The sequence below is a fragment of the Corvus moneduloides genome, chromosome 15, assembly GCF_009650955.1.
Source record: "Corvus moneduloides isolate bCorMon1 chromosome 15, bCorMon1.pri, whole genome shotgun sequence".
Lineage (NCBI taxonomy): Eukaryota > Metazoa > Chordata > Aves > Passeriformes > Corvidae > Corvus > Corvus moneduloides.
The window spans coordinates 6,962,358-6,990,146 of NC_045490.1; the positions used below are offsets into that span (position 1 = coordinate 6,962,358).

The 27,789-nt window shown below is 56.0% G+C and overlaps 2 protein-coding genes across 9 annotated transcripts in view; both read left to right on the top strand.

The window, feature by feature from the left end:
• The first annotated feature begins 3,163 nt into the window (after positions 1–3,163).
• Positions 3,164–9,531, top strand: LOC116451613 (zinc-binding protein A33-like). Of its 5 annotated transcripts, none has more exons than XM_032125247.1 (7): positions 3,164–3,180; positions 4,273–4,547; positions 5,139–5,234; positions 6,853–7,086; positions 7,462–7,481; positions 8,246–8,361; positions 8,459–9,531. In XM_032125247.1, exons 2-7 carry the CDS (start codon positions 4,275–4,277, stop codon positions 9,001–9,003), a joined length of 1,284 nt encoding a protein of 427 aa, XP_031981138.1. In that variant the 5' UTR covers positions 3,164–3,180; positions 4,273–4,274; the 3' UTR covers positions 9,004–9,531. The 5 variants fall into 5 exon arrangements, with proteins under 5 accessions (XP_031981138.1, XP_031981135.1, XP_031981136.1 ...); XM_032125244.1 differs by lacking the exon at positions 3,164–3,180 and adding an exon at positions 3,596–3,670; XM_032125245.1 differs by lacking the exon at positions 3,164–3,180 and adding an exon at positions 3,711–3,731.
• A 4,380-nt stretch (positions 9,532–13,911) lies between these two features.
• Positions 13,912–27,789, top strand: part of FLT4 (fms related receptor tyrosine kinase 4) — a 57,779-nt gene continuing 43,901 nt past the window's right edge. For 3 of the 4 annotated variants that reach the window (XM_032125048.1, XM_032125049.1, XM_032125051.1), the window contains exon 1: positions 13,912–14,063. In XM_032125048.1, coding sequence (XP_031980939.1) covers positions 14,006–14,063 — 58 coding nt within the window. In that variant the 5' untranslated portion in view covers positions 13,912–14,005. Of the gene's footprint in view, positions 14,064–16,909; positions 17,016–27,789 lie in introns of those variants that run through there. The other variant, XM_032125050.1, reaches the window with a different exon arrangement.

The following is a 27,789-nucleotide window of genomic DNA, read 5'->3' on the forward strand; positions in this document are numbered from 1 at the left end:
AAAAAGCTGGCAGGAGCCCACAAAAGCAAAGCTTCCTGGGATGCAGCCTGCTTTTGGGGACATGGGGAGTCTGGGGATCTCTCCTGGACCAGCAGCACCCCACTCCTTCCTGACCAGAGATGCCAAGGGCAGTGGGAAGGGCTGGCTTCAAGCTGCCCCATCCTCACCTCATAGAGTCCTTCCCCAGGGGCCTGTCCAGGTCAGCACATGGAAAAGATCAACCCCAATTCACCCCTCTGCCCCTCCCCTGCCCCATGGCTGGTCAGTGCTCAGGGAGAGCCACAGGATCCTCCAGGAGAGACTCCAGGAGAGCAGGATCCAGAGGAATCAAAGTCCTCGGGTTGTATTTGCACTCTAACCAAAGCAAAACAGGGAAATCAAAATGCAAAGCTTCTTATCTCCAGTGGAGCTTCCCTGCCTGCATCTGGAGAGCCGACACAAGGGACTGACACTGGGTCAGCAGCTGCTTCCCCTTCCTCTCGTGTTTCACTGAGACCCCAGGGAAGCTCCCCAGAAGCTGGACCCATTGCACTTCCCACTTCATCCCCTTCAAGGCTCCTGCAAGGCCAAACAGTTCCTCTGACACCCATCTCCAAGAATACATATTTACTGCATGGAACAGAGAACGGTGAAGAGTTTTGGACCCAATCCATGTGCTTTGAGCCAAACTCTTCCCAATCCATGTTATCCTTCATTTCCCCAGTGCATAATCAAATTCTCCAAACACAGCGTTCTCAGGTCCCAGCCCAGATCTTGGAGCCTCCCGAGAGGGATATGCTAAAAAAAGAAAGAAAAACATTACATTGCCAACTGAAGTGAGTGCTGAAAGGAAGGAGATGCCAGGAGCACTTAAACAGGAATCCGAGACCAGGGGACGCTCGAGTGTGTGTTTTCAATCCCCAGATGGGAGACGTGTTCATTGGGAAATGACTGCCATTCACTGCTAGTTTTAGACCTTGTAGCTGATGTCCCAGAAAGTGAAATGGCCATGACAAGGACATCCCCATCTGTGTTAGAACTTTCTTCTTGGATTGACAGATTAGTGCAGCTCATGGTAAACTGGTGCCACTCCTCCTTTGGCTCCGAAATCTACATTTGCAGTTCAAACCTGCAAAGATGGAAATAAGCAATTTTGCATAGGCAACAGGTTCTGTTGGCAGCAAGGGGTGTTATTTGGGAAAACCTATACATCAAGGGGTCCAGGACTCTGTTGGGTGCTGAAGGATGTCCTGCAGCTCCACACCCTGGTGCAGAACATCTGTTCCATGAGAGCAGCATCCCACAGCCCTGTGCCAGTCCTGGGCAGGGTATCTGCTGGCACTGCCCAGCCTGGTGCCATGCCACAGGGATGCTCCTGCTGTTCGCACTGCACAGAGGGACCAGGACTAGGCTCCAGCTGGGGCTAAAAGGGGAGCTGATGGGGATGTTCGACATCAGCTGAGCTATCCCAAATTCTGCTGTTTCAGGGTGAAGCTTCAGTTATCCAGCTACAGCCTCTGTAAACAATGGGCCTACAGGTGCCCCGGGGAGGCTGTCACCTCCTGGGCTCCATAATGGGGAGGGATGAGCTCTGACCACAGCACAGATGCTGATTCACAGGGATATCTCCCAGCACTGTTGGCTTGGGCTGCTGGGGGAACATAACCTTTTGCAGCACATTCCAGATCTCTGCTAAAAAGCAATTATTGATGCTTTTACCTCTCTGCAGAGCCTCACAAATAAAAGATCATGGTGCTGCAACAGGTGAGGGAGAAGCATCCTGGGCTGTATGTCCTGTGCTGGCATCTTGTCTTGATCATCTGTGTGTCTGTGCATAGTTTATAATGTCACCTGAATGAATGGTGGCAAAGCTGGGAGATCAGAGGCTGGACAAAGATGACAAAGCCATTTCCCTCTCAAAAGGATGCACCTAAGCAGATGATTCAGCTCCCATCCAAAATCCACAAGTTCAAAGCCAGCTGTTTCTCAGGATTGCTGGCACGTGGCAGGAGGATGGGAGGTAACACCAGCCGCTCTCCCGCTGTGTTGGGCCGGCGCTGGCACTGCTCCCAGGGTGAGAGCCAGCCTAGTAGAAGCACAAAGCTCTAAATGTGGGGACTGAGGTTTTGCTGCCTGAAGTCACAGCTAAGAGGAGATTGTTCAGGCATCCCTGGATCCTTGTGTCATCCCTAGGTCCCAGTGTCATCGTCCTAGCAATATTCCCAGGGGCACTCTTCTGTGTTGTGCAGTGAAAAAGATAAAAGGGCAGCAATAAGAGCAGGCTCAGCCTGTTGGAAACAATCCCTGCCCAGTGAGTTCTTGTCCCCCAGTGCCCAGTGAGCAGTGAGGGCTGAGCATCCCTGTTCCAGAGCCACCATGGGTACTGGAACAGGAGTGTGCAGCCAACCACTGCCTTGCTCAGCGAGCTGGAGCAGTCCTGAGCCCCCACAATAACTCTGTGGGAGCTGCCAGCCCAGTTGGCCATGGCTTGACCTTGTTGGTGTCCATGGATGTCACTTGCTTGGCCACCCAGAGGCCAAGGGGTGCACCTCACTTGCCCATGGCCAACATTCCCCACGACTGATTGCTCCTCATGCACTCAGTGATGTGCCAAGTCCAAACATCAACATGGGGCTGTGGCCGAGCGTGTGACCATGAGGGGCTGGGGACAAGGCAGAGGCCAATGCCTGCAGGCAGGGCTGCTGTGGCCACATGCCAGTGACCAAGCACGTACAGCTCAAGAAAAAGGCTGGGAAAATCTCTCAGACAAGCAAACGAAGATGGGCAAAAATACTTTCTGCACTAATTGCACTGCTCTAATGAGAAAACAGAGCACCAGGAGGAGGAGGGCAGTAGCCAGACAGTGCCTGGCACATTGCCCTTTTGGGGGCATGCTCTGGTTCTAATGGTGGTTAGGAAGGAGACAGGTGGTCTGTGCAGCTATTGTGAGTCCCTGTGTCCCCACTCCTTTCAGTTTTACTTGCTTTTACTTCCAGTATTGAAAGTTCTTGTGATTTTTGTCACATGTCCACCAGCGTCCATCACTTCCCACAACACCACAGGGATCATCATCAGGTGGCCACACAAGGATGAAAACCCTTCCTTCTTTCTTTCTTCGGCTAACAAGCTCACAGCCCTCGTGATTTCTGAGGCAACCCAAGGCAGTGACCCCAAAGCGTTGGCCAGAGCTGTGTTCTGAAGGTACCGTGAGCAGGGGAGAGAGAGGGAGGCTTTTGCTCGGAGCTCATTTCTGTGCTCTTTACTGAATGCAGCAGTGGGGCGGGATGTGCGCAGCGCAGGCCGGTGCAGGGGCACGGCGAGACTGTGCAGGACAGCGCAAGGACAGTGTAAGGCCAGTGCAGGGGAGGTGCAGGGGCAGTAAAGGGGCAGTATACGGGCAGTAAAGGGACGAGACAGTCCGGGATAGTCCGGTCCGGTCCGGTCCGGTCCGGTCCAATCCAGTCCCACTCCCGCCTGAAGCCCCCGCAGCCGGCCCGGCGCCCTCGCACGTGACCGCGTCACATGCCGGAACCCCGCCCCGCCCCCTCCGCGGGATCCCACCCAATGAGCGGGCGGGCGCGCGGCGTATCCGCGCGGTGATTGGTCAGGGCGGGCGTCAGTCCGCAGGAGGGGCGGGGCGGGGCGGGGCGGGGCGGGGCGGGGCTGAGACCCCGAGTTCGGAGGGTCGGAGGTGAAAGAGGGACGGGGCGGGACGGGACGGGACGGGACTGGACTGGACTGGACTGGACTGGGTTAGGTTAGATTAGATTAGATTAGATTAGACCGGACCAAACTAAACTAAACTAAGTGATGTCGCACGGTGGGGTCCCCGGGCTGGTGGGGGGCCGGGGCTGCGCCCAGGGGAGCGGGCGGTGCGCACCGTCGAGCCGAAGGGGCACCGCACGCGGCAGCGCTGGTGCTGCGTCGGCCCTGGAGGTGCTCGGGATGTGGGTGGGTGCTGGCAGCCCTCGGGCCGGGTGGCCGCTGCGCTGAGGCCCTGTGGGGATACAAGGCCGGGCCCTGTCAGACGCACCGAGCAGGTTTGCTGAAGTGACGGGAAACTGAAAGTTTTTACCCTGCGAAGGGAGTGACCCTCGGCCGGGGCCGCTCCGTAATGCGGGGCTTTCCAGCGGTGCGTACACCCAGTGCAGCGCCTGGGGAGGTCCTGTGCCTCCCGCCCGAGGTTTGGTAACCAAGCCCTGCCCCGGAGCGGAGGAGAGGCAGAAGCCCAGAGGGATGGGGATTTGTGTGTGCTGGTGGCAGGAAACTCAGGGTGGGACCTGTGTGCCGCAGGGATGGCCGGCAGGAGCCAGGACCGGAGCCTGCGGGAGGAGCTGACCTGTGCCATCTGCTGCGAGCTCTTCAGCGAGCCCGTCATGCTGGACTGCATGCACCACTTCTGCAAGGGCTGCATCCAGGAATACTGGGAGAGCTGCGCCCACGTCCCTTCCTGCCCGCAGTGCCGCCGCAAGTTCCCCAGCCGCGCCTTCCGCACGCACTACCTTCTCTCGGGGCTGGTGGAGAAGGTGCGGCGCTGCGGCTCCGAGGAGCACCAGCACAGGATGCAGGTGAGCGGCTTCTGCTAGGCTGGGAAGAAGGGGACAGGTGCCACGTGAGCCCTGTGCAGCCACCAGCCCCTCCTCCCACAGGCAGTTCACCCACTGTGAAGCCTTATCTGACCCAAGTGCAGTGACATATGTGTCTCTTCCTGATAAGTCCCTCTCCCTGTTTCCTTACAGCTCTCTGTCTTTTGAACACTTTCTTTTGCATTAGTTTCCCTCACTGCTGTGTCCAATTCCAACCACAGCTTTGTTGTTTCTCACTTAGGGACTGTGTGGCCAGGAGTGAGGGCTGCTTGTGCCAGGTGCTCTGCTTGAGGGGACAGTCCCTGCACAACTCAGTTCATAACACACAGTGTTTAAAGCTTGTGCAAACAGATATCCCAGGCTGGAGCTCCCAGTCTTCAAAATAAATTGGATTCATTACATGCACACATATATAATTCTCAGGGCTGTGCATCAGGTGCTTGCTTCCCCTTACAGCCTTTATATGAGATCATGTTGCAGTCTCCTGATGCTGACCCTAGGAATTGGGACTGCTCCTGAATCACAGCAGAGTGGTGAAATGGCCTCCTTACCTTCTTTTCCTTGCTCCTGCAGAAGCACCTGGAAGATGCTTTGCAAGCTCGTCAGAAGGAGATGGAGAACTTGCTGCAGAGGAAGCGTGTGACACAGGAGGACATCTGCAGCCTGACGGTAATACCCTGTGGGAGCTGCTCTTCAGGCAGCTTCTGGGGCAGTGTTCACAGAGGATGTGTGTATCACTTCAGCTGAAGTTTAGCTCAGCTTCCTGTAAAAATCTAGTTGAGTAGCTCTGGGGATCCACACAAACTCCCCTGCGTGTAGGCCCAAGTTCATCACTGCTGGATATTCAGCAGAGGTTTTGGGAGGAGCATTAAGCACTCTTTAATGCAGTGTTTACAAAGTGCGTTGGTGCAGCAGAGCTGAGACATGGTGAGTGGTGAGAGCTGTGGGCAGCCTGCTCTGGCCCTGCAGTGCTGCCTCTTTGGGAGAGCATTAACTCTTGGCAGCTCTGAAATCCTCTCATGTCAGAAGGGATGGCAGCAAAGCTGAAGGAACTGTGTCAGTGGCAGGGCTGGCACTGCAAAAGTGGTGGCCTTGTCACATGGACGGTGTTGGGATTCACTGTGAAGCTCTGAGGTGAATGAGGAGCCTGAGTGCTCTCCATGGGCTTGAGAGGTCCAGGCTGCCCATTTGTACAAATCCATGAAGTGAGAACAGCTACTGCCTGACTGTGCTGCTTTCTTGGGTGTCATAAAAGCATTAAAAGCCAAGGAAGGTGAGTTTAAGGAAAATAGAAGTAGTTCAGGGATGAGATAAAACTGAGAGGGGAAAAGAACCACTGTCTTCTGACTGGAGCCTCTGATCCCACAGCCTGCACCATTTCAAACCTCTATCCTCTTGCCAGGTGTGGAATAGACCTTTGAGATAATGAAGCAGTATTAGCAAATAAGCACATGTTGTCCTGTTGCTGTGCAAGAGCTAAGAGGTGTCTCAAGAGTAGGGGAGCAAATCGCTGATCTGAACAGGGAGGCCCTGTACCTCCTCTGTGGTTCTGGTGTGTCAGCACAAGCACCTGCTAGAGCAAAGGGAGTCTGGTGAAGCTTCACATCTCTGAGGGAGGTGGGTTTCCTGTGGGGAGGAAGGGATGTGCGCTTCAGGAAGTGCTCCTTGAGAAAGTAATGAGGGCTAAGGTTGCACTTGGAGATTAAAAGCTTAAAGATTTAAGGAAAATAAGAAGTCATTGGCTGTCTCTTGTAAACAGGCAGGAAGGTAGCGAGAACACAACAAGGTTGGCTGGCGAGTAAACAACTGGAAAAATATGACCTCTGGATAGAGCTGAATAGGATTTTATCAGCCTTAATGACAGAGATTAGTTTATGCAGCTCGCCCGTCAGGCAGCTCTGCTCAGGGTCTGGAACGCTGTGAAATAAATCCAAACTAACCTGAACAGCTGAGTCTGCAGCTCCACAAAATTTAAAGAGCTCCAGTCTTGCCCACAGGCAAATTCCTGGTGGTGTGGGAGAGGGCTGTGGCTGTGTGTGGGGATTCCTAGTTACGGTGACCAAGCCTTTGGTGGATCTGGTTTTTTGGGTTTGTGGGGTTTTTTTTCTTTGGCCCTGCAGCCTTGAAAGTTGTCCCTGTGTCTTGTTCTCCATCCAAAATGTCACGGCTGTATCTAAAGCTCGGATTTCCAGGGCTCTGTCAGCAGAGTAACAGGCCCAGCCATCTGGTGCACCTACTTGCGTGTTTTAGCTGTTGGACTCACCTTCTGCCTCCTCCCTCTGCTCAGAAAGTGTCTGGGGAGCTGAACTTCAAGATTCGGGCTGAGTTTGCTCGCCTTCATCAGATCCTGGAGGAAGCGGAGAGAGCTGTGCTGGCAGAGCTGGGTAACAAGGAGGAGCAGTCACTGGCACAGCTGCACAGGCACGTTGGCCAGCTGGAGGAGGGGATAGCAGTGCTGCAGAAGGACATCGAGCACGTCAAGCAGACCCTGAGCAAGATGGAAGATGTGTCACTGCTGGAGGTGAGATGCTTGGCTGGCCCTGGCAGGAGGATGAGGGATGTTGCAGGATCTGAAATTGGGATGGGAGAGTCTTAAATGACAGCACTAGGCTGTACCCGAAAGGTGTTCTCACTGCCATCCCTCTGGATTAACTGCCCAATCCCTTGGAGTGTGGAGACTTTTGCCATAAGGGATACAGTGATCTCAGATGTGGTGGGTCTTGGGAGCCTTTACTCCTTCTCTATCCAAGTGTCCAGTCAGTTTTCCCCAGGATGCAGATCCTGGTAGCTTGGTTTCCTCTCTGTGCTGTGTGGCTGCAGGAGGCAGGACAAGGAGCTTATTTGTGCAGCTGCATGAATTAGAGTGACTACTAATTCTCTCTGCTTCTCACTGCAGGTGGAGAGCCTGGATATCAGGTATGTGTCTGGCATGAAAGAAGCTGATTCTCTTTTCAGGAGCTTATCTTAGTCCCTGGCTGGGACCACATGTGAGAGGCACTTTATCTCAAGTTTTTAAAGCGTCACAAATTGCTCAGGAAGGTGCTGGTGCAGTGCAAGGTGGAGGCTGGTCCCCAGCATACATTGGATGCTCTTCCCAGGGCGCACCCTACATGTTGAGATGGTGGGACGAGTGGGTAGAGGAGACATGGTGGTTTGGGATGGGTGCAGCAGCCATGCATGCTGCAAGAGGGAACAAGGCTGATGACACAAACTTTGGGTGCTTTGTCTTCTCCGTGCTCTTTCTTAGCTTCTTATTACTCATGGGGCTGCAAAACTGACTCTGAGGTGCAGGTTTGTCAGAGGCTGGGAGTAGCTGAGGGCCGGAACTGCCATAGGGAACGTGTCCATGTCCCCTCCCGGATGCAGCCTGACTCCACAGGCCCAGCCTGTTCAGCCATGCAGGAATCCTGTTGGGTGTGCTGGGCGTGGGTTTGCCAGGAGTCCCTGCTGCACGAGTGGTGCTGCTGGCTCTATCTTGGACACCCCTGCCCTGAGCCACTCACTTCACTGCAGGCAGAGCTGCATCAGGCAGAGCGAGCAGCTGCCAGAGGTGTTTGTATCCCATCTTTACCAAATCTGTCACATGCAGCAGTGTCCTACAGCCCTGCCTGTGCTTTTCCTACCTGCGTTGGCAGTGGCTCAGCAGAGGGACTGACCCTGCCTGCCTCTCTCTGCCCCAGGCCCTCGGTGCGTGTTGAGACCCAGCCTGCCCTGGACCTGCAGCACTACAGGGACAGCCACAGCGGCCCCTTGCAGTACATCTTCTGGAGGCAGATGCTGCGTTCCATCTGCCCCGGTGAGCACATTGCCATGAGGAATGGGTGTGGTGGGCCAGGGATGCTCTGCAGAGGGAATATGCAGCTGGTAAAATGCCATGCTTGATGTCTCCACAGCTCCCGCCCCACTCACCTTTGACCCTGAGTCAGCCCACCCCAACCTGGTCTTCTCCAGAGACCTGACAGCAGTGACAGAGAGGAATCGAGCCCAGCCTGTCCCCATCAGCCCTCGGCGCTTCCGTCAGTGCGTCAATGTCCTGGGCTTGCAGGCCTTTGACAGCGGCCAGCACTACTGGGAGGTCTGGGTGGGCAGCAAAACCAAGTGGGACCTGGGGGTGGCTGCCGACACTGTGGACCGGGCAGCCAAGGTCAAGCTGTGCCCAGAGAATGGCTACTGGACACTTCGCCTGCGGAACAGGATGGAGTACTGGGCCACTGCCACCCCCTGGGTGCGCCTGACTCCCCGCCAGCCCCCACGGAAAGTGGGTGTCTTCCTGGACTGCCAGGAGGGCACTGTCACCTTTTTTGATGCTGGGGACATGTCCCACCTCTTCACCTTCCACCAGGTCTCTGCAAAGAGATACTGCCCCTTCTTCAGCACCTGCTTCAGCGACGGGAGGGACAACATGGAGCCCATGCGGCTCTGCCACCTGGCCCTGTGACAAACCAGGGTGTGCTGGGGGCACCAGCCTGGCTCCGGCCTGGGGCTGCACTGGCAGCCAGTTCTGCACATGCAAACCTTGCTGGGTGTTGGAGGAGCTGTTTTGGTTTCAGTTTTGGGAGGAAGGAAGGGGGTGAGTCTCTTCCCAGGTCCTGTCTGCCCTCCCTTCCCTATGCCATGGGTGTAGTTGCCACAAGGCATTCACAGGGGTTCCTGGCACTCCTAGAAGAACAAGTTCCCATTCCTGAGCACAGCACAGTTCAGTAACAGCAGCCACGGGGCTGCAGGGGAGGTGGCTGTGGGTTGCTGGCACCTCCTGCTTCTCTGAGCTCCCACCAATAGCCCCGTGGAGGAGGGCAGCGGTCCCGGGGTACCATCGGTTGCCTCTGAACTCCACATCCCCGACCATGGGCATCCTCTGCTGGAAGAGCTTCCCGGGGCAGGGCAGCAGAGGGAGCCCGGTGCACAGCCCAGGGATGGTGGCGCTGCTCCCTCACCTCGGTCACTATTAAAGCTCATTAGAAACAAGGTGGTGCCTGCTGGGCCTGCTCGGGGCTTGTGTGCTGGGGGGGATCTGCTGCTCTGGGGTGTGGCACAGCCTGGGGGCACCGAGAAGCCCCCAGGACCCCTGCTCCAGCCCTGGCTCTTCTGTGCGTGCAGCACAGGAGGCTTAAAAGAGCCATTGCTCCCACATAGTTCCTTGAAGCACTCCCTGCACATCTTGCAGTGGCTTTTCATCATCTGCTCTTTGAGAACAAGGGAGAGAGGTCCTCTGAGCCTAGCCCTGTTCTTGGGCTACAGTGTTTTAAGATTTGGCCATCTCTGGCCTGGCTGGGTCTTAAAGATTTTTACATGTGAAAAATGCCAAGTCCTATTTCTTGCCAAATTCAGCAAGAATGTGGCTCTTTTCCTGTCAGCGCCCCTGTGGTCCTGCTGGCAGCACTACCCCTGCAGGAGGGCAGGCAGGGATCCCTGGGGGGGGCAAGTCAAGGGGATTTGGCTGCTGTGGTTTGTGCCCAGGAGGTGCTGGCAGCATCTCTGCCTCACCAGTCAGCAGAGGTGCTGGGGTGGGTGGGAGGGAGGATGGTGGTGCCTGAGGTGGGTGGAAATGTTATGTTTATCCCACCCAAATTCATTCTAGGGTCAAAGCAGAGGCCAGAGCTCCCCAGTGCTGTGTAGTCCCTAGTGCTGGCTGGAGCCAGATACCTCTGGCAGGGGCTCAGCTTTCTGTGGTGTGGGAAGGGACAGGTGTGAGGCTTTCCAGCTCCCACAGCTGGGCCCAGGGACACTTAGCAAAGCAAGGCCTTCACTGGCCATCTGGCTGCCCAGCGTGGATGGCACAGGGGCCCTGTTCCCCCATGGTGCCACAAGGGACATTGCCCCTCCTGTGCACCACTGCTGCAGTGTGCCAGGGCTGGGGGTGCTGAAGGCCTGTGCCAGGGCAGGAGAAGAAGCCAGAGGTGAGGATGTCCCATGCAGGGTTCAGGCAGATGTGATCTGTGCAGGAGCACTGAGCACAGCCCGGGGCTGCTCCCAGTGGTCGGGAAGCCTCTGCTCTGTGCAGCCTTGCTCGGGTGTGGAGGGGATGCTGGGGGTTTATGCTCCCTCCTGGTCCCCTGTTGGCCTTTAGCTGGTGAGTCCTGAGCCCATGACCTGGACTCGACCTCCTCTCCCAGCTCTCACCTCCTCTCACTGCCCCACAGCCTCAGCTGAAATAAAAGTGGAGAAGAAAGAGCTGTTGGCTTGGAAATGGTGCTGCAAGTTGGGCCGTGTTCCCCCCTGCAAGGGCTGGGAGCCTCTGGAAAGGCGAGGCTGGTGTGATCACAGCAGGGAGTTACGTTGGGGAAAGCTGAAACCCATCAGCTCCCGCAGCCTGCCCCAAACTGCAGCCAGGTACGGCTGGGCAGCAGCAGGCAGCGTCCCCGAGGTGTGAGGGGAAGCGGATCTGCCAGGCCCTGGCAGAGGTGAGCACAGCCAGGCTCTGTTGTCCGCCAGCTCCCGCTGCCCAGTGCTGCTGTGTGCCACTGCCGTGTGCTGCGTGGGCCAGCGTGACAGCACGGGCTGCCAGCGTGTGCCACTGCCATCGCTGCCACCTCCCACACCCTCCCCATGCCGAAGGCAGAGCTAGAGAGCAGCCAAACCCACTTGTCTCAAATGCTCCTGAGGAAGCACGTCCTTCCTTCTCCTGCCGGGCTGTGCGTGGTGGCCATGGCATGCTGCTCCCAGGCAGAGCCACATTTTGGGGTATAATGTCCTTGCCTGGCCTTGCTGGTGGGGCAGGGCTGGGGAGGCAGAGCAGCTCCTACGTGCAGGGAAAATGCTGCTCTGGGCTGCTGTGTGTGCGGCATTAGCCCAGTGAGGAAATGCAGTCTGCCACTAAATGCTGCCTGAAAAAAACACATTTCTCTGACAAACCAGAGCACCGTGGAGTAGGAACCATAGGCATAAATACAGTGAGCCTGGCCTACGTGAGCCTGGCCTGGGTTCAGGCAGGAGGGGATAGGGATGGGAGACTGGGCACCATGGGGTTAAAGCACTCCTCACCTCAGCATCCAGCTCTGCACCTGCCAGCGCTGGCTCTCACCATCTTCTCCCAGAGGCAAGCTGTATTTTTCTTGTGGGTTACCTCATTGCTTTGTCCCTGGGTGTTCCCAGAGCCACCCCAGTGTCCCTTTCCCATAGTTATGCTAGGGCTGGGCAGTGTCCAGCAGCTCCTGCCTTGGCAGCCTTCTGTGATCTGTGTCCCGCCAGAGCAGCCCCGTCCCCAGCGCACCCGTAGGTGCGGAGTTGGCGGCAAAGCTCTGTTATCCGGAGCTTTGGGGAAGCCTTTGCTTCCTCGGGTCCCCCACGTGCTGGAATGGGGACAAGATTTTAAAATAAGATCCTTTTGTTTCCCAGGGCGGTAACAATGGAAAGGTCCCATCGGTCCCACAGTCGCCCTGCGTTTGTGATGGAAAATTCCCCGCCGGGGCAGGGCGAGCCCTCCCCGGTGTCCTGCCACTACTGCCATTAGATGGCAGCATGGACGGGCTGGTCCTGTCCACCGCCGCCTGCACCGTGCCACGTTTGGACTGCAATGGGTGGAGGATGCCAAAATCCCTTGACTTCTGGGGTGCCGGAAGATGCCTGTCCCCTCAGCCCCGGGTCAGACCCTCTGCTCCTCTCGCACTCAGCTTTTCCAGGCACCCTTTGACCGTGCACTTCACCCAGCAGCTCAGTGGTGCCGTGTGATTCATTCCCCTGTCCACCCCTCACCACCTCACCGCTCACCTCTCGGGGCACTGGCCCCGATGCTGTCCCCAGCGTGGGTGCACTGCGGGGCTGCGCCGTCTCTCATCGCAGCCCCCGTCACTGGGGAGGGGACTGATCCCTCCTCAGCTCTTCGCTCCTTAGTGCTGGGCAGTGCCACCCCTCTGTGACATTCCAGCTCTCCCTCATCATGGCAAGTTTTGGAAGTCTCTCCTCAAACCTGTAGGGGCTTGGACACCTAGCCGAGCGTTCCCGAGAGGTGAAGGGACACGGCCGCTTTCTGCTCTGCTGAGATCAAGGAGGGAGGTGATCCAATATGAGTGTGCTGAAGAGTGATGGAACTGGCACTCTTTGGGTTTAAAACACACTAATTAGGATGGGGGGAGTCGGGTGAAATAAATTCTGTGACTTAGAGTCCCTCTTAGGGTTCCAGGAGAGGGACAGAGTGATTCCTTCCGCGAGTTTGGCAACGTGAGCAGTTGAGTGCACCAGAAGTTTTGCTGCCTTTTCGAAGCCATGAGCACATGGCTTTCATTGAGGCTCTTTCTTCACTGCCTACAAGTGAGCGTAATTGATAATCCTCTGGGGCGCAGCGCGGGGCCGGGTTATTTATCCGTTCAGCGCTGGTTGGGTGCACAGGCAGCTGGCCAGGGCTGTGCCACCGCGCTCCCAAAGCTCTGCCATCGCCTCCGTCTGTGAGGCATTCGCAGCCAGGTCGCTCCGAGCCAGAGCCGCGGTCGCTGGCAGTGGCAGCGTTGTGGGGGCAGCGTCGCTGGCACCAGTGGGGCGGCACCGCTCGTCTGCCAACGCCACGGGCGTGTGGGGGGGTTTGGCGTGTACCTGCCAGAGAGCCGTGCGGGTGCCACACGGAGCGGTGCTGGGGGACAATGTGGCTTTTCCACGCTGCTGGCACCGTGCACGCATGGATGGCATGAGTGGGGGGCCGTACTGCACCCCCAGTGAAGGAGGGTGCAAGTGTGAGCACACCCAAGTGCGTGTGTGTCTTTGTGTGCCCCAGGGAGCGCAGGAGGAGGGAGGTTCAAGGCGCGTGTGCCGGACCGTGTGCTTGGGTGTGTGCGTACAGGTGCGAGGTGTGGAATTGACGGGGTGCACAGGCATGAAGGGGTGTGTGCAGGCAAGTGTGAGATGTGTTCCAGCACATGAGGTGCGTGTGTAGTGTTGTTGAGAGCGCATTTGTGCGCATTCCCTCTGCTCCGAGAGGCCGGGGTGTACACCCAGGCACAGACAAGAAACAGGCGGGCATTCTCACACAGGTGCAGGGAGATGCACGGGGTGCACACAGGTGTGAAAACACACGCAAGTGTGGGGGGTGCTCACGTGCCCATGGGTCAGGGATGATGCAGACCCACGCACACGCGTGGGGAACACACTTGCCCCCAGCTGCAGGGGACGCAGACCCACACACACAGGTGGAGACACCCAGGTGCGAAGGTATGTGCGCACCCCCTCTGGTGCAGGGATTCCCCGTCAGTGCTCGGAGCCGCAGGTGCGCTCCCCCCAGCCCCCTCTGCCTCCTCGCCCGCCCCTCCCCGTCCCGCCCCGCCCGCCCGGCGCCCCGAGGCTCGGCGGAGGGCGGCGGGCGGCCCGGGCGGGCGGAGGAAAAGGAAGCGGCCCCGGTGCTCCCCGCCCGCCGCCGCCGCGCGTCGCCGCAGCTGGGGCGCGGCGGGAGCAGAGCTCGGGCGCGGGGCGTTCGCACCGCTCCGCATCGCACGGACCTGCCGGCAGCCCCGGAGATGAGGAGAGTTTGCACGCTGCCACTCTGGCTCTGGCTCGGCATTGTCTCGGAGGCAGGTGAGCTGCCGGGGCTGCGGGCTGCCCTGCCCGCTCTGCCGCCCGCTCCGCACCTGCGGGCGCGCTGGGGACGGGGCTGCTCAGGCGGGACGGGACGGGACGGGACTCGGTGTCCCCCAGACCCCGGAGGGACACGCACTGCCCGCCGCGGCGTCTCTCACCCAGGACGGGGGTGTGACGTGCCCCGGCGCTGCCCGTCCCGGGCTCCCCCATCCCGGGCGGGGACCGGCGCTCCAGGTCCCGGCCACCCCAATCCCCGACGGGGACCGCCGCAGTCCGTCCTGGGGTGCCTCGTCTCCGACCGGCGCTGCCCGACCCATCCCCAACCGGGACGCGCGCGGCGGTGCCCGCCCGGGTGTCCCCGACGGCGGTGCCAGCGTGCCCGCAGCGACAGGACGGGACGGAGGGGAGGACCCTGCTGCGGTCCCCGCAGCGTCCGGGGCCGCGGGAGCCCACGCCGTTCTCGTGCCGCGGATGTCTCGCTGCGAGCGGGGAGAAACCCCACGGGACCCTCTCGGGAGGGATGTCCCTGCGCGGGGACGCGCCCGGCCGGAGCGCAGGCTGGAGGCCAGTCCGGGCTCTGTTTATTTATTTTTCACGCACAGAGTCATTAATTTGTGTGTGCCGGGGAGGAAGGCGCGAGGAGGCGGGGGTCCATGCGAGGCTGTCCAGCCTGCCTCTCCCAGCTCTGGTCCGCCTCGGAAGTCACCCGAGGCAGATCCCAGTGAAATGCTTTCCCTTCCCACAGTACTTCTGCGGCAAAAGGCTGTCGGGCAGAGCATGCAGAACCATGGCAGAGATGGGGCTGCAATGCCCTTCTACGAAGCAGAGCCCGTGAGAGAGGGCAGAGCTGGGTGGGCACTGCCAGGGCAGTGGGGACAAGACACCCCCAGAGAAGCTTCTTCTTGCACAAGTAAAGCATTTATAGCCCAGATCAGACTGAAAGTTAGTCATGGTGGAAGCTTGCAATGTGGGGAGATGAATTTGGGAGCATAAATAGAATTTTCTGTAGCATTGGCTCAGTGATTCGCTCTCACCAGTGGCATTTGCTGCTACCGTTGAAGTGAGCTCATGGGAGAGCTGCAGGTGTGGCATGAACAGCATCACCAGCAGTGTCACTGTCAACCTGCTCTGCCCAAAAAGCTGCGGATGGCTCTGGTGTCGTGGGGCCAAAGTACACGACGGGTGGCCAGAGCTCAGGGGATGCTCAAGAAGGCTGGGCAGAAAGGAACCTGCTGCTGGCAGCATCACAGCAGGAGCTGCAACTGTTCAAAGCTCTCATGTTAGCAATTTGTAAAGCACGGTGTAGCTGCTCCCGGGTTCTTTCATCTCGTGGAGGTGCAGGAGCAGTGCCTGGGAGGCTCTGGCCAGCACAGCTGTGTGGCCTCCTCGGCGCAGGGCTGAGTAGAGCTTTGAAGCTCTCGGTGCTGCCTGATTAGTGCAGCGATGAAGGGTGATGTGGAGCTCAACTGGGGGATGGTACCAGGGGCATTTGCTTCCTCTCCTTCCATTCTATCAATGAGGACACTTTGTCAGCTCGTAAAGGACCCACAAATTTCTCATTAACCACAATCCCAATGGGGTGCAAATATTTGCTCCCCTTGGAAACAGGGATGTGTGTGTGAGACTGTTCTACCTGTGAAGGATGAAATAGTCATCTCAGGACCATGAAAGGTCTGTTCTGGCACCAGGGTGCTTGTTTAAATGGGCCAGTATTGGAGGATGCTGTGTGTAAGAGCACAAAACTCTTACACATTCCAGCTCTGTGGTGCTCCAGGCTGGAGTGGAGCTGGGGGAGCTGCGCTGTGCAGGCAGAGAGATGGGGGGAGCAGGCAGAGGTTCAGCCCCAGCATGGCAGATTATCTTGGCCGCTCAGGGTAACCCTTTGTGAACGGTGATGAGACCACGTGCTCCCTGAGCCACCGTCCTCTGGGCACAGAGCAGTGCTGAGCGCCCCACAGCCAAATAATCCCGTTGGGGACGCTGGTTTGCCGCTTCCAAGGGCGTATGCCCATTGTGTGAGGTAAGGGGCCGTGCTTGCGTAGGACCTGAGCCGACTGAGTTGGCTGCCGCTGCCTGCTCCCCTCTCGGATCACTCAGAATTCCCGGCCGGGCGCTCGGACAGCCCCGCGCTGACCGTGCCAGCAGCAACAGTTGCCTGTGCAGCTGGGATTTGAAGCAGTTGCTTTATTGCAAGTAATAAACATGGGCCGGTTCAGCAACACCCTTTCATTCAACAGCCCTGACTACACAGCAAACCCCACCAGGCTCAACCCCACAGCGGTGATCCAGGGCCTCCAAGGGGAGTGGATGTTTGGAGGCACGCAGCCCGTGGTCCCTGGGGGCTGCCAGGGAGGGGACAGCAACAGCTCCTGTGCCCTGCTGTCTGCTTAAGGATGATTTCGGATGAGTGGGCTGCAACTACCGCCCTGGGATTTGGCTTGGGCATGCGAGCCCACGGCTCACTGCCTGCACAAACATCCACCAGGGCGTCGCTGAGCTCAAGTTGACGTCTGGTCAGAGGGACACTCCCCCAGCAGCACAATGTCCCCAGCCGGTGCAGGCAGAGTGGACGGGGCTTCCTCCAGTGTGTCCCATTCCGCTCTGCTGCCTCTCTCCCACGGGCTTGCTCCACGCAGGATCGCTGTCCCCAGGGTTTCTCTTGGCCCCGCGTTGTTGCGGTGTTTTCCGGGGCAGGCGTGGGAAGGGCAGGTGCTCCCGGCCAGCCAGGAGGGAACAGGCTGTTCCCGGCATCCCGAGGCAGTTCCTGGAGAAAGAAGGGGAGAGCGGGATCCCACGGGAACGGCAGCAGGAGGGGACCGTGGCCAGGGAGCAGTTTCTCCAGCGGCACAGGGGTCATCCGCCACACTCAGGATGTTGCCTTGCAGAGCAGGAGGGGGCTCTAGGTGGGTCCCCAGGTCTGTCCAGCTCTCAGCAGCTTCGGCGAGCAAGGTGAGCTCTGGGGATAGCACCCATCTCACCCACCTCCTTCTCAGCCACTCCAGCCGGCACAGCAGAGGCGACTTTGCATTCAGCCTGCGGGACTGAAACAGCCCCAAAACAATGGTGCAAGGCAGGGGACTCCTCACTCCCAGTTGCGGGGGCTGTGTATTTAAACCAGGGTTGGGGGGGAAGCTGCAATAAGCTGGGGGCAATGGGGAGGTCCTGTAGGTGCAGGGAGAAGCAGAAAGCCCTGTGATGGCCGGATCCCGCAGGCTCCACTGCCCGTGGAAGGTGGGGAGCCAGCAGTGCTGGTGGTTTCCGTGTGAGGAATGACTAAAGCCGCAGAGCTCTTCCGCTGGGAAAGACGGGCCGGGGCGTTGTGACTGAGGGCTGCAAAATCACGGCTCGCCCGAAGAAGGCAGTTCCTGGTGGATTCCCGTGTTGGGAGCATGGCGGGAGGCTGGTGGCTTGTTGCACGCTGCCGAGCAGCAGTGGAGCTCACCTTCACGGGGCGCTGTGGGTGTGAGATGTTTGCCGGGGTCCACGGGCAGTTGTGTATGGAAAAACACATGCGTTTGCAAGGAGAAAATCCACGGGTGGTTAGTTCAACCTGAAAGCCCCCTTTCCCACCCTAGACTGTGAGGCAGAGGTGCCCAGTGCCACGTTTCGCCTTGACTTGCCCCAGCTATCCCTACAGCTCCTGTAAATCTCCAGCTGGGTGAGGGGCAGCAGCCAGGTACACGTCCCACTCCTGCTGGGTGCTGTGGGGGGATCGTGACCTCCTGGTGTGTGCCAGGGTCTGTCAGAGAGACCAGAGCTGAGCCTTGCCCTGGGCCAGAGCTGGAATTATCTTTTGTCCTTCATTAGGAAAAGAAATACTGCTGCAGCTGCACTGGCATCTAGTGACTGGTTAAATGAATTCCAGGGGTTTTATTGCCCCTGGCTATCCCAGACCTTTGTTTCTTGTTTCACGTTGTTAAAAGAGGGGGTTAGCCAGGTCCCAGGGGGGCTTTTTCTCTTTGGTCAGAACAGTTCTGATGTTGTCGGCACAGCATTATTGCCCATCTGCGGTGCCTCATTGTTAAGGCAGAATGGTGGAAGCGGAGGTGGCCTGTGGTCAAGTCGGCGAGGAGCCCTCGAGCCCAGTGTGGCTGCTCTTTTTGTGGAGCAAATCGCTCCATCTCTAGGTGCAAGTTCAGCAGAAGGAGGGTGAAAACCTGGCCCTGCAGCAGCCGGTGCTGAAACTCCCACTAAGTTTTATAAGCTGAGGATATTAAGTGGGGAGTCTTGGAGTCTCTCCTGGAGTCGTTTCCCTGCTGAGGTAGCAGAAACAGGTTTCAGCCAGTGACTTGTATTTCACCTTACAACTTCTCCCACGAGTGAATTGTTTTTCTTGCTGTGTTTCTACCCCCTCCTTCCAGGGCGAGGATCCCTCATGCAGCCTTTGCGGCCAAACCTGGAGGTGCTGTGGGACGGACGTCATGTGCTAATGAGGGAGGATCGGTTTAATGGGTCAGGAAAAGACTCTAACTGGGCAAACAGGGATGATGGGGGAAGGAAAGCATAAGTGCTGTGGTCTCCCATTTTCTGAGCACATAATAACCGGACAGCTGCTGCTCCCCTGCTCAGGTTCTATGCAGTGAAAGGCAGCAGGACCCCAGGGCTGTTCACAGGAAGGACCATGAGAAAGGGATGGGTAGATTGCAGGCTGTCCTGGTGCCTGTTACTGATGGGCAGAGCCCTGGAGTGAGCAGAGAGAAAAAGGAGATGAAATTTTACCTGTCTGCAGCAGCAAGCCCAGGGCTGGTTACAATTCCTGGCAGAGCCTGGAAAACCCCAGTTCTTTTTCAGAGGAATTTGTGAAAGCATAAGCTCAACTCTACTCCTGGTGTAGGTGCATGCAAAGAGGGAAGCGATGGAGCAGCTCACTGATGTTTTTGGGACCCGTCGTCTCCATGTGAGGTGTAGCTGCCCACCCACATGCAGGTCTGGAGGTGTCTCCACTCTGGGCTGTGGCTCCACTTGGCTGGGCAAATGCCAGCCACTGCACCAAGTCTGCCCGCCTTAGTCTGCAGTGACAGTGACACAGTGCCCAGGCACCGTCCCAACACGGCCACACCACCCTGCATGGCGAGACCACCTGCCCAGCAGGCTCAGGGGCCAGGGCATCCCCCAGGGAAGGGTTAAGCTAAGAGGAGCAGTGCCGATGCCAGGCTGGGTGTCCAGGTTCTCCCTTGGTGGAGGTCAGTGGTGGTTCATGGGAAAGGAAAAATTGGCAGCTGGGCCGGATGTCCCTGCATTTCCCCTCTTCCTGCAGCCGCCTGAACGATGTTCCTTATTTAGCTTTCCTGACGGACAGGAGGAATCTGATGGCGGAAACTGTCACTGCCTGATAACAGTTCAGGGACCCCTTTATGATGGGCGGCACGGCAGGGAACAGGGCAGCGCTGCCCTGGCTGGGAGGGGACAGCCAGGGCTGCCCTTTGCTCCAGGTTCCCGGGGATGGCTGCGGGTAGAGCACTCACAGCTTTTCCCTTTACACTGCTCCGTGTACATAGCCCCTCAGTGCTACTTAAAAAACTCTCAAGACCAAGAAGTGATGGTGTGTGTCTATACATCTGTAATATTGGCTTTTTTTCCTTCTTTTTGGTGAGGCATCTGAGCTGGTGGAAAGGGCCGTGGATGGGCAGAGAGGAGGCATGGAGCAAAGCCACACTGCCAAGGTCTGAGACCAGGTGAGGCTTTGTACTCACTGGCAATGAGGATGTGAAGGGCAGCCAGGGCTGGGATGCTCCAGCAGGAGCTGGGAGTGATGACCAGTGCCACGAGTTGAGCACACACATCAGTACTGGGAGCAGCTCCCATACAAGACTGTGCTGCCCAAGCTGATAAACACAACAAAGGAGATGTTCCTCCATGTTTTATTGTACTCAGTTTCTCTCCATGGAACATGGCATCTTCTTAGTGCCTGAGCCATTCTCTCATATGTGCCCATGGTGACCAGCCTCAAAACCACAAAAAGTCCTGAAACACAGCTTGTATGTCAATGTACCCATTGATTTTTGTCTTGCATCTGTGGGGGCCACCAGGCTGCTGCCATACCAGTAACAGCATCGTTTCCATGGCAATTAATGTACTTTAAAAGGGCAGAATGTACAGCGAGATTGTATTTATACAAGAGCAAGCCCGAGGCAAAGCAGCCCTTGTCACTGGACAGGGCACTGTACCCTCAGTCTGTGGAATGCCCAGGTTGGCATTGCTGTGTTCTGGATTGGGGTGCAGGACATAGTGAGCTAGCTCAACCAGGCTGGGTGGCACAGGGCTCCCACAGACCTGTATAAAGGCTGTGGCACAGCCTTATACCTTGAGACCACCATTCCTCTGCTGCTCAGAGTTCCGTGTTCCCTGGGGTACTTCAAAGTGCACCTCTGTTTCAGTCTTAGCTGAGGAATGTTAAAAATCTCACTGCAAGATGTAAAACCTCAGCAGGAACTCACAGGGGTTGTGTCAATTGTCTCTGAGCCATCCAGTGTCTGACCAGGTCACCCACATGAACATCCATAAGTTGCAGGACTGAGGTTTAGGCCATCAAACCATGGTGGTACCTCAGGACCAGATGCTTCTGACTTCAGCTGAGTTCAAATCCCTTTTGTATTTGCTTTCTGTCATCAAGCAGCATAGGCAGGGAGGCTGGTGCAAAGGGAATTGCTCTATCTGTGTTGTCTCTATGTGTCCATGTGTGTTCCTGTACTGCTCTGCCTGTGTCACAGGTGTGTGCAAGGCTGGTGGACATGGGAAGGAAGCAGGAGCTCCTGCTCCAAACCCCAGTGCACGTTTCACACGGCCATGCTGAGGATGAGGTACCCATGGGGAATGATAGGGATTTGCATCCTCCTGGCTATTTTGAGAGAGAAAAAGCAGCAAAATTCACATTGCAAGTTATTGGTTTAAAGCTATACGTGTTTCTTATGGTGTCACTTTCTAGCATGTGTCACTGCAGTGAGATGAGTTAACTTCCTGCTGTACTTTCCTGGGCAGGAGTCATCTCACCCATTCCCTCACAGAGAAGTTTGGTGTAGAGCCCAAGACATTTGCTCTGTGCTCAGCAGGGGGGGAGAAAGGCTTTTTTGGAGATGCTCCAACCTGTCCCCAAGGAGGTGTTGAAGGAACTGGGGAGGTGATGGCTGAGCCAGCTCCCAGCCCGCACGGCGTCTGCATGCATCCATGTTCTGAAGGCTGGCTCTGTGCCTCTGCCAGGTTGTATTTAACCCCACAATTTCCCCCTCTTCCTTACTGGCCTCCCCAGCTCCCTCCACCTCAGCAGCTTGCAGCTGCATGAGGGAACTGGCATGATCTGGCTGAGGGTAAAATTAAAGAGCAACATCAACCAAAACAACTGACAGCCCCAGCCTCAGGAGACGAGGCCAGGAGGAGGCTGGGAGGTAGTGGGATCATGTGGAGTGAGCAGTAGACAAAGGAAGGAAGTTTTTATTACTGGGCCAAATCCTGAACTCCTTCAGTTGTATTTAGGCCAATGTCTCAGTGACTTCTTCAGTGGAGCTTGGTCTGAGTAAAGAGAGAAGGAAGAGCTTCAGAATCTGGCCCCTGAGTAATTGTGTCACGTGGGAAGTTTATAAAGAATTTGCAAGCTCACGGTGGCTTTGCTGAGCAGCTGGTGGGAGCCAGTGCCCCTGGCAGCCAGGCCTCCCCCTGGGTCACTGTCCCCTTCCTCTCTGGGTCCTTCCCCATCCTGCAGTGGGTTCTCCATTCCTGCTGCTGGCAGGGTGAATTGGGGCTTGGCAGACCTTGCAGGGCACAGCAAGGTGCCCTGAGCTGGGCAGTGGCTCCTCAGGTTTATGAAGGTCTGTCTGCACCTTCACGAGACCCAGGAGACCCATGAAGGGTTTTGGGGTCCTCCATCATCCTTCTGATTTACAGAGGCTCTTGGGCTCTCCATGTAGCAGGGAAATCTGTAAAAGGTTTACTGGTTTTATTTATTCCTCAAAAAAAGCACAGGGCTGTGTAGCAGAGACTGGAAATTCCTCCACTAATTTCCAAAATTGATTGGGGGCAGCACGTGCAGACAAATTTGTGTGCCGAGAGTGAGGTTCAGCTCCAGGCTTAGCTCTCCATCTGTGACTTGTTTCCTCCATTTCTGAAGTACTGGTGTCCACTGAGATGGATGTCACCTAAAAAAATAAATAATGACATAAGTGCGGGTCAAGGCAGTAGTTTCCATGAATGACAGTAAATCCTGACATTTACAGAGGCAGGAAGGTTGGGTATGAATGGTGGTTTATACTCAGATTTGGAAACTGCCTGCTCAGAGAGATGGCAGTGAGTGAAATCGCACCCAGCGGAGGTGATGGCATCCAGTGCCCACAGAAATCCATCACTCACACCCTGCATCATCCCAGCCAGAGCAAAGTCCCCAGAGGGGCGTAACTGGGTCTGAGTGGCCATCAGTGCCTTCCCCACGCTGCAGCCCCTGGCCCTTGGGAAGCAAAGGGCAGAGGTTTAACAGCGTGTCTCAGAGCGTGGCAGCCAGCTGCAGAGTGGGATGCTCCCAGGGGAGATGCACACATCCACACCAAGGAGATCGCTCACCACTGGGCAGGCAGTGCATGGTCCTTGTGCTGGGATAAAGCACGGGGGAGGAAACCGCCTTGCCTCCAAAAGGAGTTACCTGGCAATGCCTTGTAAAGCAATTTAGTTAACAGAGTGTGCATCTGGGCCTGATGCCTCCTCACGGGGTTTGCTGGCTGTTGCCAAACTGTCAGACTTGGCAGATCCTGGGCTGTAAGTGCTGGCTCTGGCAGTACTGCTGATGCTGGGATGGGATCAGGGCATTATCCTGGTCTTTCATCTCCACTCTGTGCCATGACATCCCAGTGTGCAAGCGAAGGGGAGTTGCAGCATACCCCGTAGAGCCCTATTCTGGACAGGCAGGCTCGGACCCAGGATGTGTCCCCTTGGGTGACAGTGTTGAAGTGGGATTTTCCCCACCATGTTTGCTTACTCCTGTGCTACGAGGACTAACAGAGGCACCACTGTTAGTGCTGCACTGGGTGTAGCATGGTGTCCATCCATCTGAGGATGGAGTTTGATGTTCCTCAAAGCCCCTGTTTTGTAGGGTCGCAGGAACCTTTCCAATGACATGGGTCACACCAGGACTGTGTTCAGCCCAAGATGCAATCCCTGCTGCCAAGGTGCCTGCCTTACCCTGTGTTGCCCCTCCACGACATTCAGCATGTCACAATATTTATGGCTGTTCCTCACCCTTGGCTGCTTAGACAAATAAAGCTTGATGCAGCCTAAGGCAGTTAATCCCTGGCTCTCCAGCCTCCCAGCAATAACAAGGTCTGGGTGGCATTTGAAAGAATGCACTGGGAGAGAGGGGGAGTGCTGGGATCTATTTTTTATATGGAGGGGGAAATCCAAGCCTGCCTTCATTGAAGATAAGCGACGTGGCTGGGCTGAGCTCTGGCTCAGAGGTTTTAGTGGTGATAGAAGGCAGGAGACTCCTCACAGTGTTGGCCCCATGGTAACCTTTGCCAAAAGAAAAACACTTCTTAATACAATAGTGATTTAAAAAAAAAAAAAAAGAAAGAAAAATAAACAGGACCCCACATGAACTTAGGAAACCTGTTCTGGCATAAAGAGAGATGTGTATGATGAAATGAACCTGAATGGCACTTGGAAGGACTCTGGCCTCCAGACCCACATTTCTGGGAGTGGGAAAGGGCCAGTGTCTGTCCCTGACCCCTTGGTCCAGTATGGTGCCAAAACACCCCCGCTCCAAAACGGCTCCTCCTGCATTTGTGAACCAAGCAAACGTGTCTTCCCTTCATCCACACCTTGAATTCCCATGGGGCTGGAGAGGCCATCCCCAACCTTGCCCCAGGGCTCTGAGCATCAAGTACCTACCTGTGGTGACCAAACAGGGAGAGCTGAGGAAGTGGCGTGTTGTTTCTTCAGCACGGTTTCCCTGTTGGTGCTTGTGCTCCTTGGCTGGAAGTCATTAGCATGTGTAAACGCTTCCTTCCCGTTGCGTCCGCTTGCGTGCTCTTCCCACTGCGCTGCGTGGCAAGGGAAGCACCTTGGAGCAGGAAAACAACAGTCAGCCTCTGCGCATTAACAGAGAGTAACTGCGTGTTTATGGAACTTGGTCACTCTGTTGTAAGCTATTTTTAAAAAGCAGAAGAAGGAGGTTTAGCTTATTGGCCTTCAAATAGCACCAGAGTCCGATACTGCCATTTAGGCTGGGCGTTTCATTGTAGGAATTGTGCTATGTTATACAAAGTGTGACATTTCCAACTCAGCCTTTCTTGGAAGGGAATTAAATTAGTTTCATAGCTGCACGAGGGGTGTTATGTGGAGGCGGAGAGAGAAATTTGTGCAGATGTTAAACAGCCAGCTAAACCCAAGTGATGCGAATGCCCCAATACACTTTGGCTCTCAGAGATGATGATTATTATCTCCTGCTGCAGCGGGTCCTGGCTTGTGGTCACAGCTCTGTGCCAAGAGAAACTGAGAGCCTGTGCATCTGTAACTTGCCATCAATGCCCTGGACGGCCCCACAGGGCCAGATTTCCTTCCGATGCCCTGAATCTCTGCATCTTCAAGTCTCTTTGCCCAGCAGGGAGCAGATGGGATCACTGACCCAGGGCTGAGGTGCAGCCCAACAAAGCCCCATGTGGGGGGAAAGCTTTGCTGTGCTCTTTAGAGCCCGTCCCTCCTGGGGTTTCTGCAGAGAACAGAGTAAGATTTCATTAACCACATCAGGGAAGGCTCTGAGTTTGTTTTCAGAAATGGCAAAAAGCCAAGCTGAGCTGTGCAGTGGAGGGATGAAATTTCTTATCTCCTACGTGCTGTAGGTGCATTTACCCCAGGGATCCCACCTCCCGTCCTGCTTGCGCAGAGGGCTCTTAGATCTGCAGCGAGTGCTCAGAACTCCTCCGTCAGCCCTCACTGCTTGTGTCTGACCTCGTACCTGAGCCTTCCTTCCTCTGCCGCTACCTCTGATGACTAATTCTCCTTTGAAGAGTGTGTGCCTGTGATCTTCCTGGCTCCCCTTGTGCCCACCCCGCCCGGGGTCGTGCCGACACTCGTGTGTGCACGTGCAGGTGTGCACGGAGAGGCTGCGCAGGGAGGAGGGCTCATGCTCCCCAGGCAGAAGCTCTATGACCCTGACCACTCTTCCCTTTGCTTTATTATTATTATTTTTAGATTATACTCAGTGCTTGAAGCCCCCTCTTTGATAATCAGGAAGTTTAAATTCCTCCTGCATTTTGCTTGTGCTTCCTACTTTCTGCACCCATCCACATCTAATGTAGCTTTTTCATGTTGCACTGACTCTGGGCTAAATTAATTTTCTTTGTTACCTGTTACCTTTAATTAGAAGGAATAAGGATTCCTCCTTTCTTGCACCAGTATACGTTTTTCCAAGCCAAAGCAGCCCAGTTTTTGCTGCCCTAGCCTCTGTGGCTCGGGCAGGGATGGAGGTACATGGAAGCTGCATGACAGACTTCCAGGGAGCCTGGAGCAGATGGGGAGTTGAATGCAGGTTTTCCAAGGCCAAGATAATCATCTAATTGCAAAACTATTTTTTCCCCACTTACCCTGTTTATCAATCAGCTTCTCTTGCACTCCACAGCTGGAGATCAACTTGAGGGTGGGTTGAGCTGCAGAGAACAGGCACTGCCAGCTCCAGGGCAGCTGTTTGGTTTGAGAGCTCTGAGCTGATTTCAGTTCACAGCTAAGTAGCAAACATCTGGATGCAGACTCCAGGCACATGAAGATGGAGGAGCAGGTCTTTTCCACTTGGTACACTGCCCCCCAGCCCAGCTGCAGGGCTTGCAGGCCCCTGAAAAAGCCCAGCACAGTCAGTCTGGCACAGCAGGCTGGGCAAGAGGCAGGCGGGGCACCCCAGGCTTTGCTCACATGGGGGAAACCTGCCCTGAGTGGCGTACAGGGTTTTTTTCAGTGTCCTGCTCAATCTGTCCATAAGCCAACAGTCTTGGGAAGAGTTAAACTTCGAAGGCCAGCAATTAAGCCCACACACATCAAGGAAAAAGCAAACCTGCAACTTGTTTTTTTCTTTCCAAATGTTGCTGCCCTTTTCTCTCCGTGCTCAGTGCCGACCCTTGGGCTCTGTCTGACTTCCCGGTCAGCTGCCTCTGCCTCCTCATCTCCCAGTGAGAGTTGGATGCTGAGGCCTCCCATAGCTTGAACTCCATCTTCCCCCAATAGCACATCTGCAGTTTGCTTCGGCAGGAATTCACCTGAGCTTCTGGAAATGGCTCATGATGGAGCTGTAGTTGATGATACTGAATCTGAGGGTCTGTCTCTGCTGTTTCTCAAGGCTTTTCCCTTCCTCTGTGTTCATACAGCAAAGTCCGGGTGCTGTGGGTGGAAGCCTCTGCCCAGGTGCTGGAACTGGTCTTGGCTTTGCCAAGCCTCAGCATGGGCGGTTGGAGCTCTGGGAAAGGGGATGATTCCCTGGCATGGACAGAGGGATCCTGGATGTACCCACTCTGTTATGGCAGTGGGTGTTTTAGAGACTCCTGGACCTGGATGTCTCACCTGGATCACTGTGTGTAAGAGCTGCTAGTGACTTGTCTTCCAGGAGCTTATCTCTCTTTGGGAATCTCTCTGTGGGTATCCCACAGTGGAAAAATCCACAATTTAGCTGAGTTGCATGAAGAGATACTTGCTCATCTGCCTCGTAACTCCATCAGGTACAGCGTAAGAAGCAGTGGATTGTAATTTCATTCCATCATTTCCCTTTAATCACTAATGGGCTGCCATTTCTCCTCAGTGGCCAAAGATGTGTCCGCAGGGTTCCATGGGTTTGTACCCACTGCTGCCAGAGGTACCTCAGCCCAGCAAAGCCCCTGGGGTTACACCTGGATTGTCACAGGGTGGAATTAACCTCTGAATCCTGCAATGGTCAGGCAGCTCCTGAGCAATCCCAAATAGGTGAACTGGAGGGAGAAGCAGTATCAAGACACTTGCCCAGAGATCCCAGGGCCCACGGAGGGATGCCCCTGGTCCATCCTGGCCATCCATTCGTGCTGGTAATGCCTTATGCCAAGTAGTGGACTTGGACCAACATTCATTTCACAAAAGCTGTGGACCATCCTTTGCATCCCTTCAAGTTAGAGATGTAATGAACGGTGTTAATTGCTGTTATCAGCCCCCTAAAGCCATCTGATCCCTCTGCTCCTTCTACGCCATGTTAATCACATCCTGCTGGGGCAGAGAATGTGAGCAGGGCAAGATTTTGAAAGAAGTAAATTAAAACAGGAAGAGAAGCAACCTGACAGTCCTTAAGATGAGGGAGGATAATTTTAATTGAGTTTTGCAAGGGTTTAGCCGTGCAGTTAATAGGGGCCACTGGAAGAGGGGTGGTTATGTATGCTAAGCAGGGCAGCTTGCCCAGGGCTCCTGCAGAGCCACGGCGGTGGCAGAGTAGAGCTGCCACAGGAATTTGGGTAGGTTTGAGGATTTCTGCCCCTTAGGGAGTGAATCCTGTGGACAGAATAGGTCCTGTTCCTGTCTGAAAGCGCTGGGCTCCCCCTCCCCTCCCTGCGCATCCCGCTGAGCCGGAGCTGCCCTCTGAAATGTCAGGGAGAGGAAGCAATCCTTGGCTTGTTAGTTTCTACAAGGAAATAAAACACACAGATGGCTCGAGCATCCTCTATCTCAAAGGCAGGAAAAGGATTCTCCGGGCAGGAGCAGGCAGCCAACAAACGCGGAGCGATCCAGGGAATGGGGGACC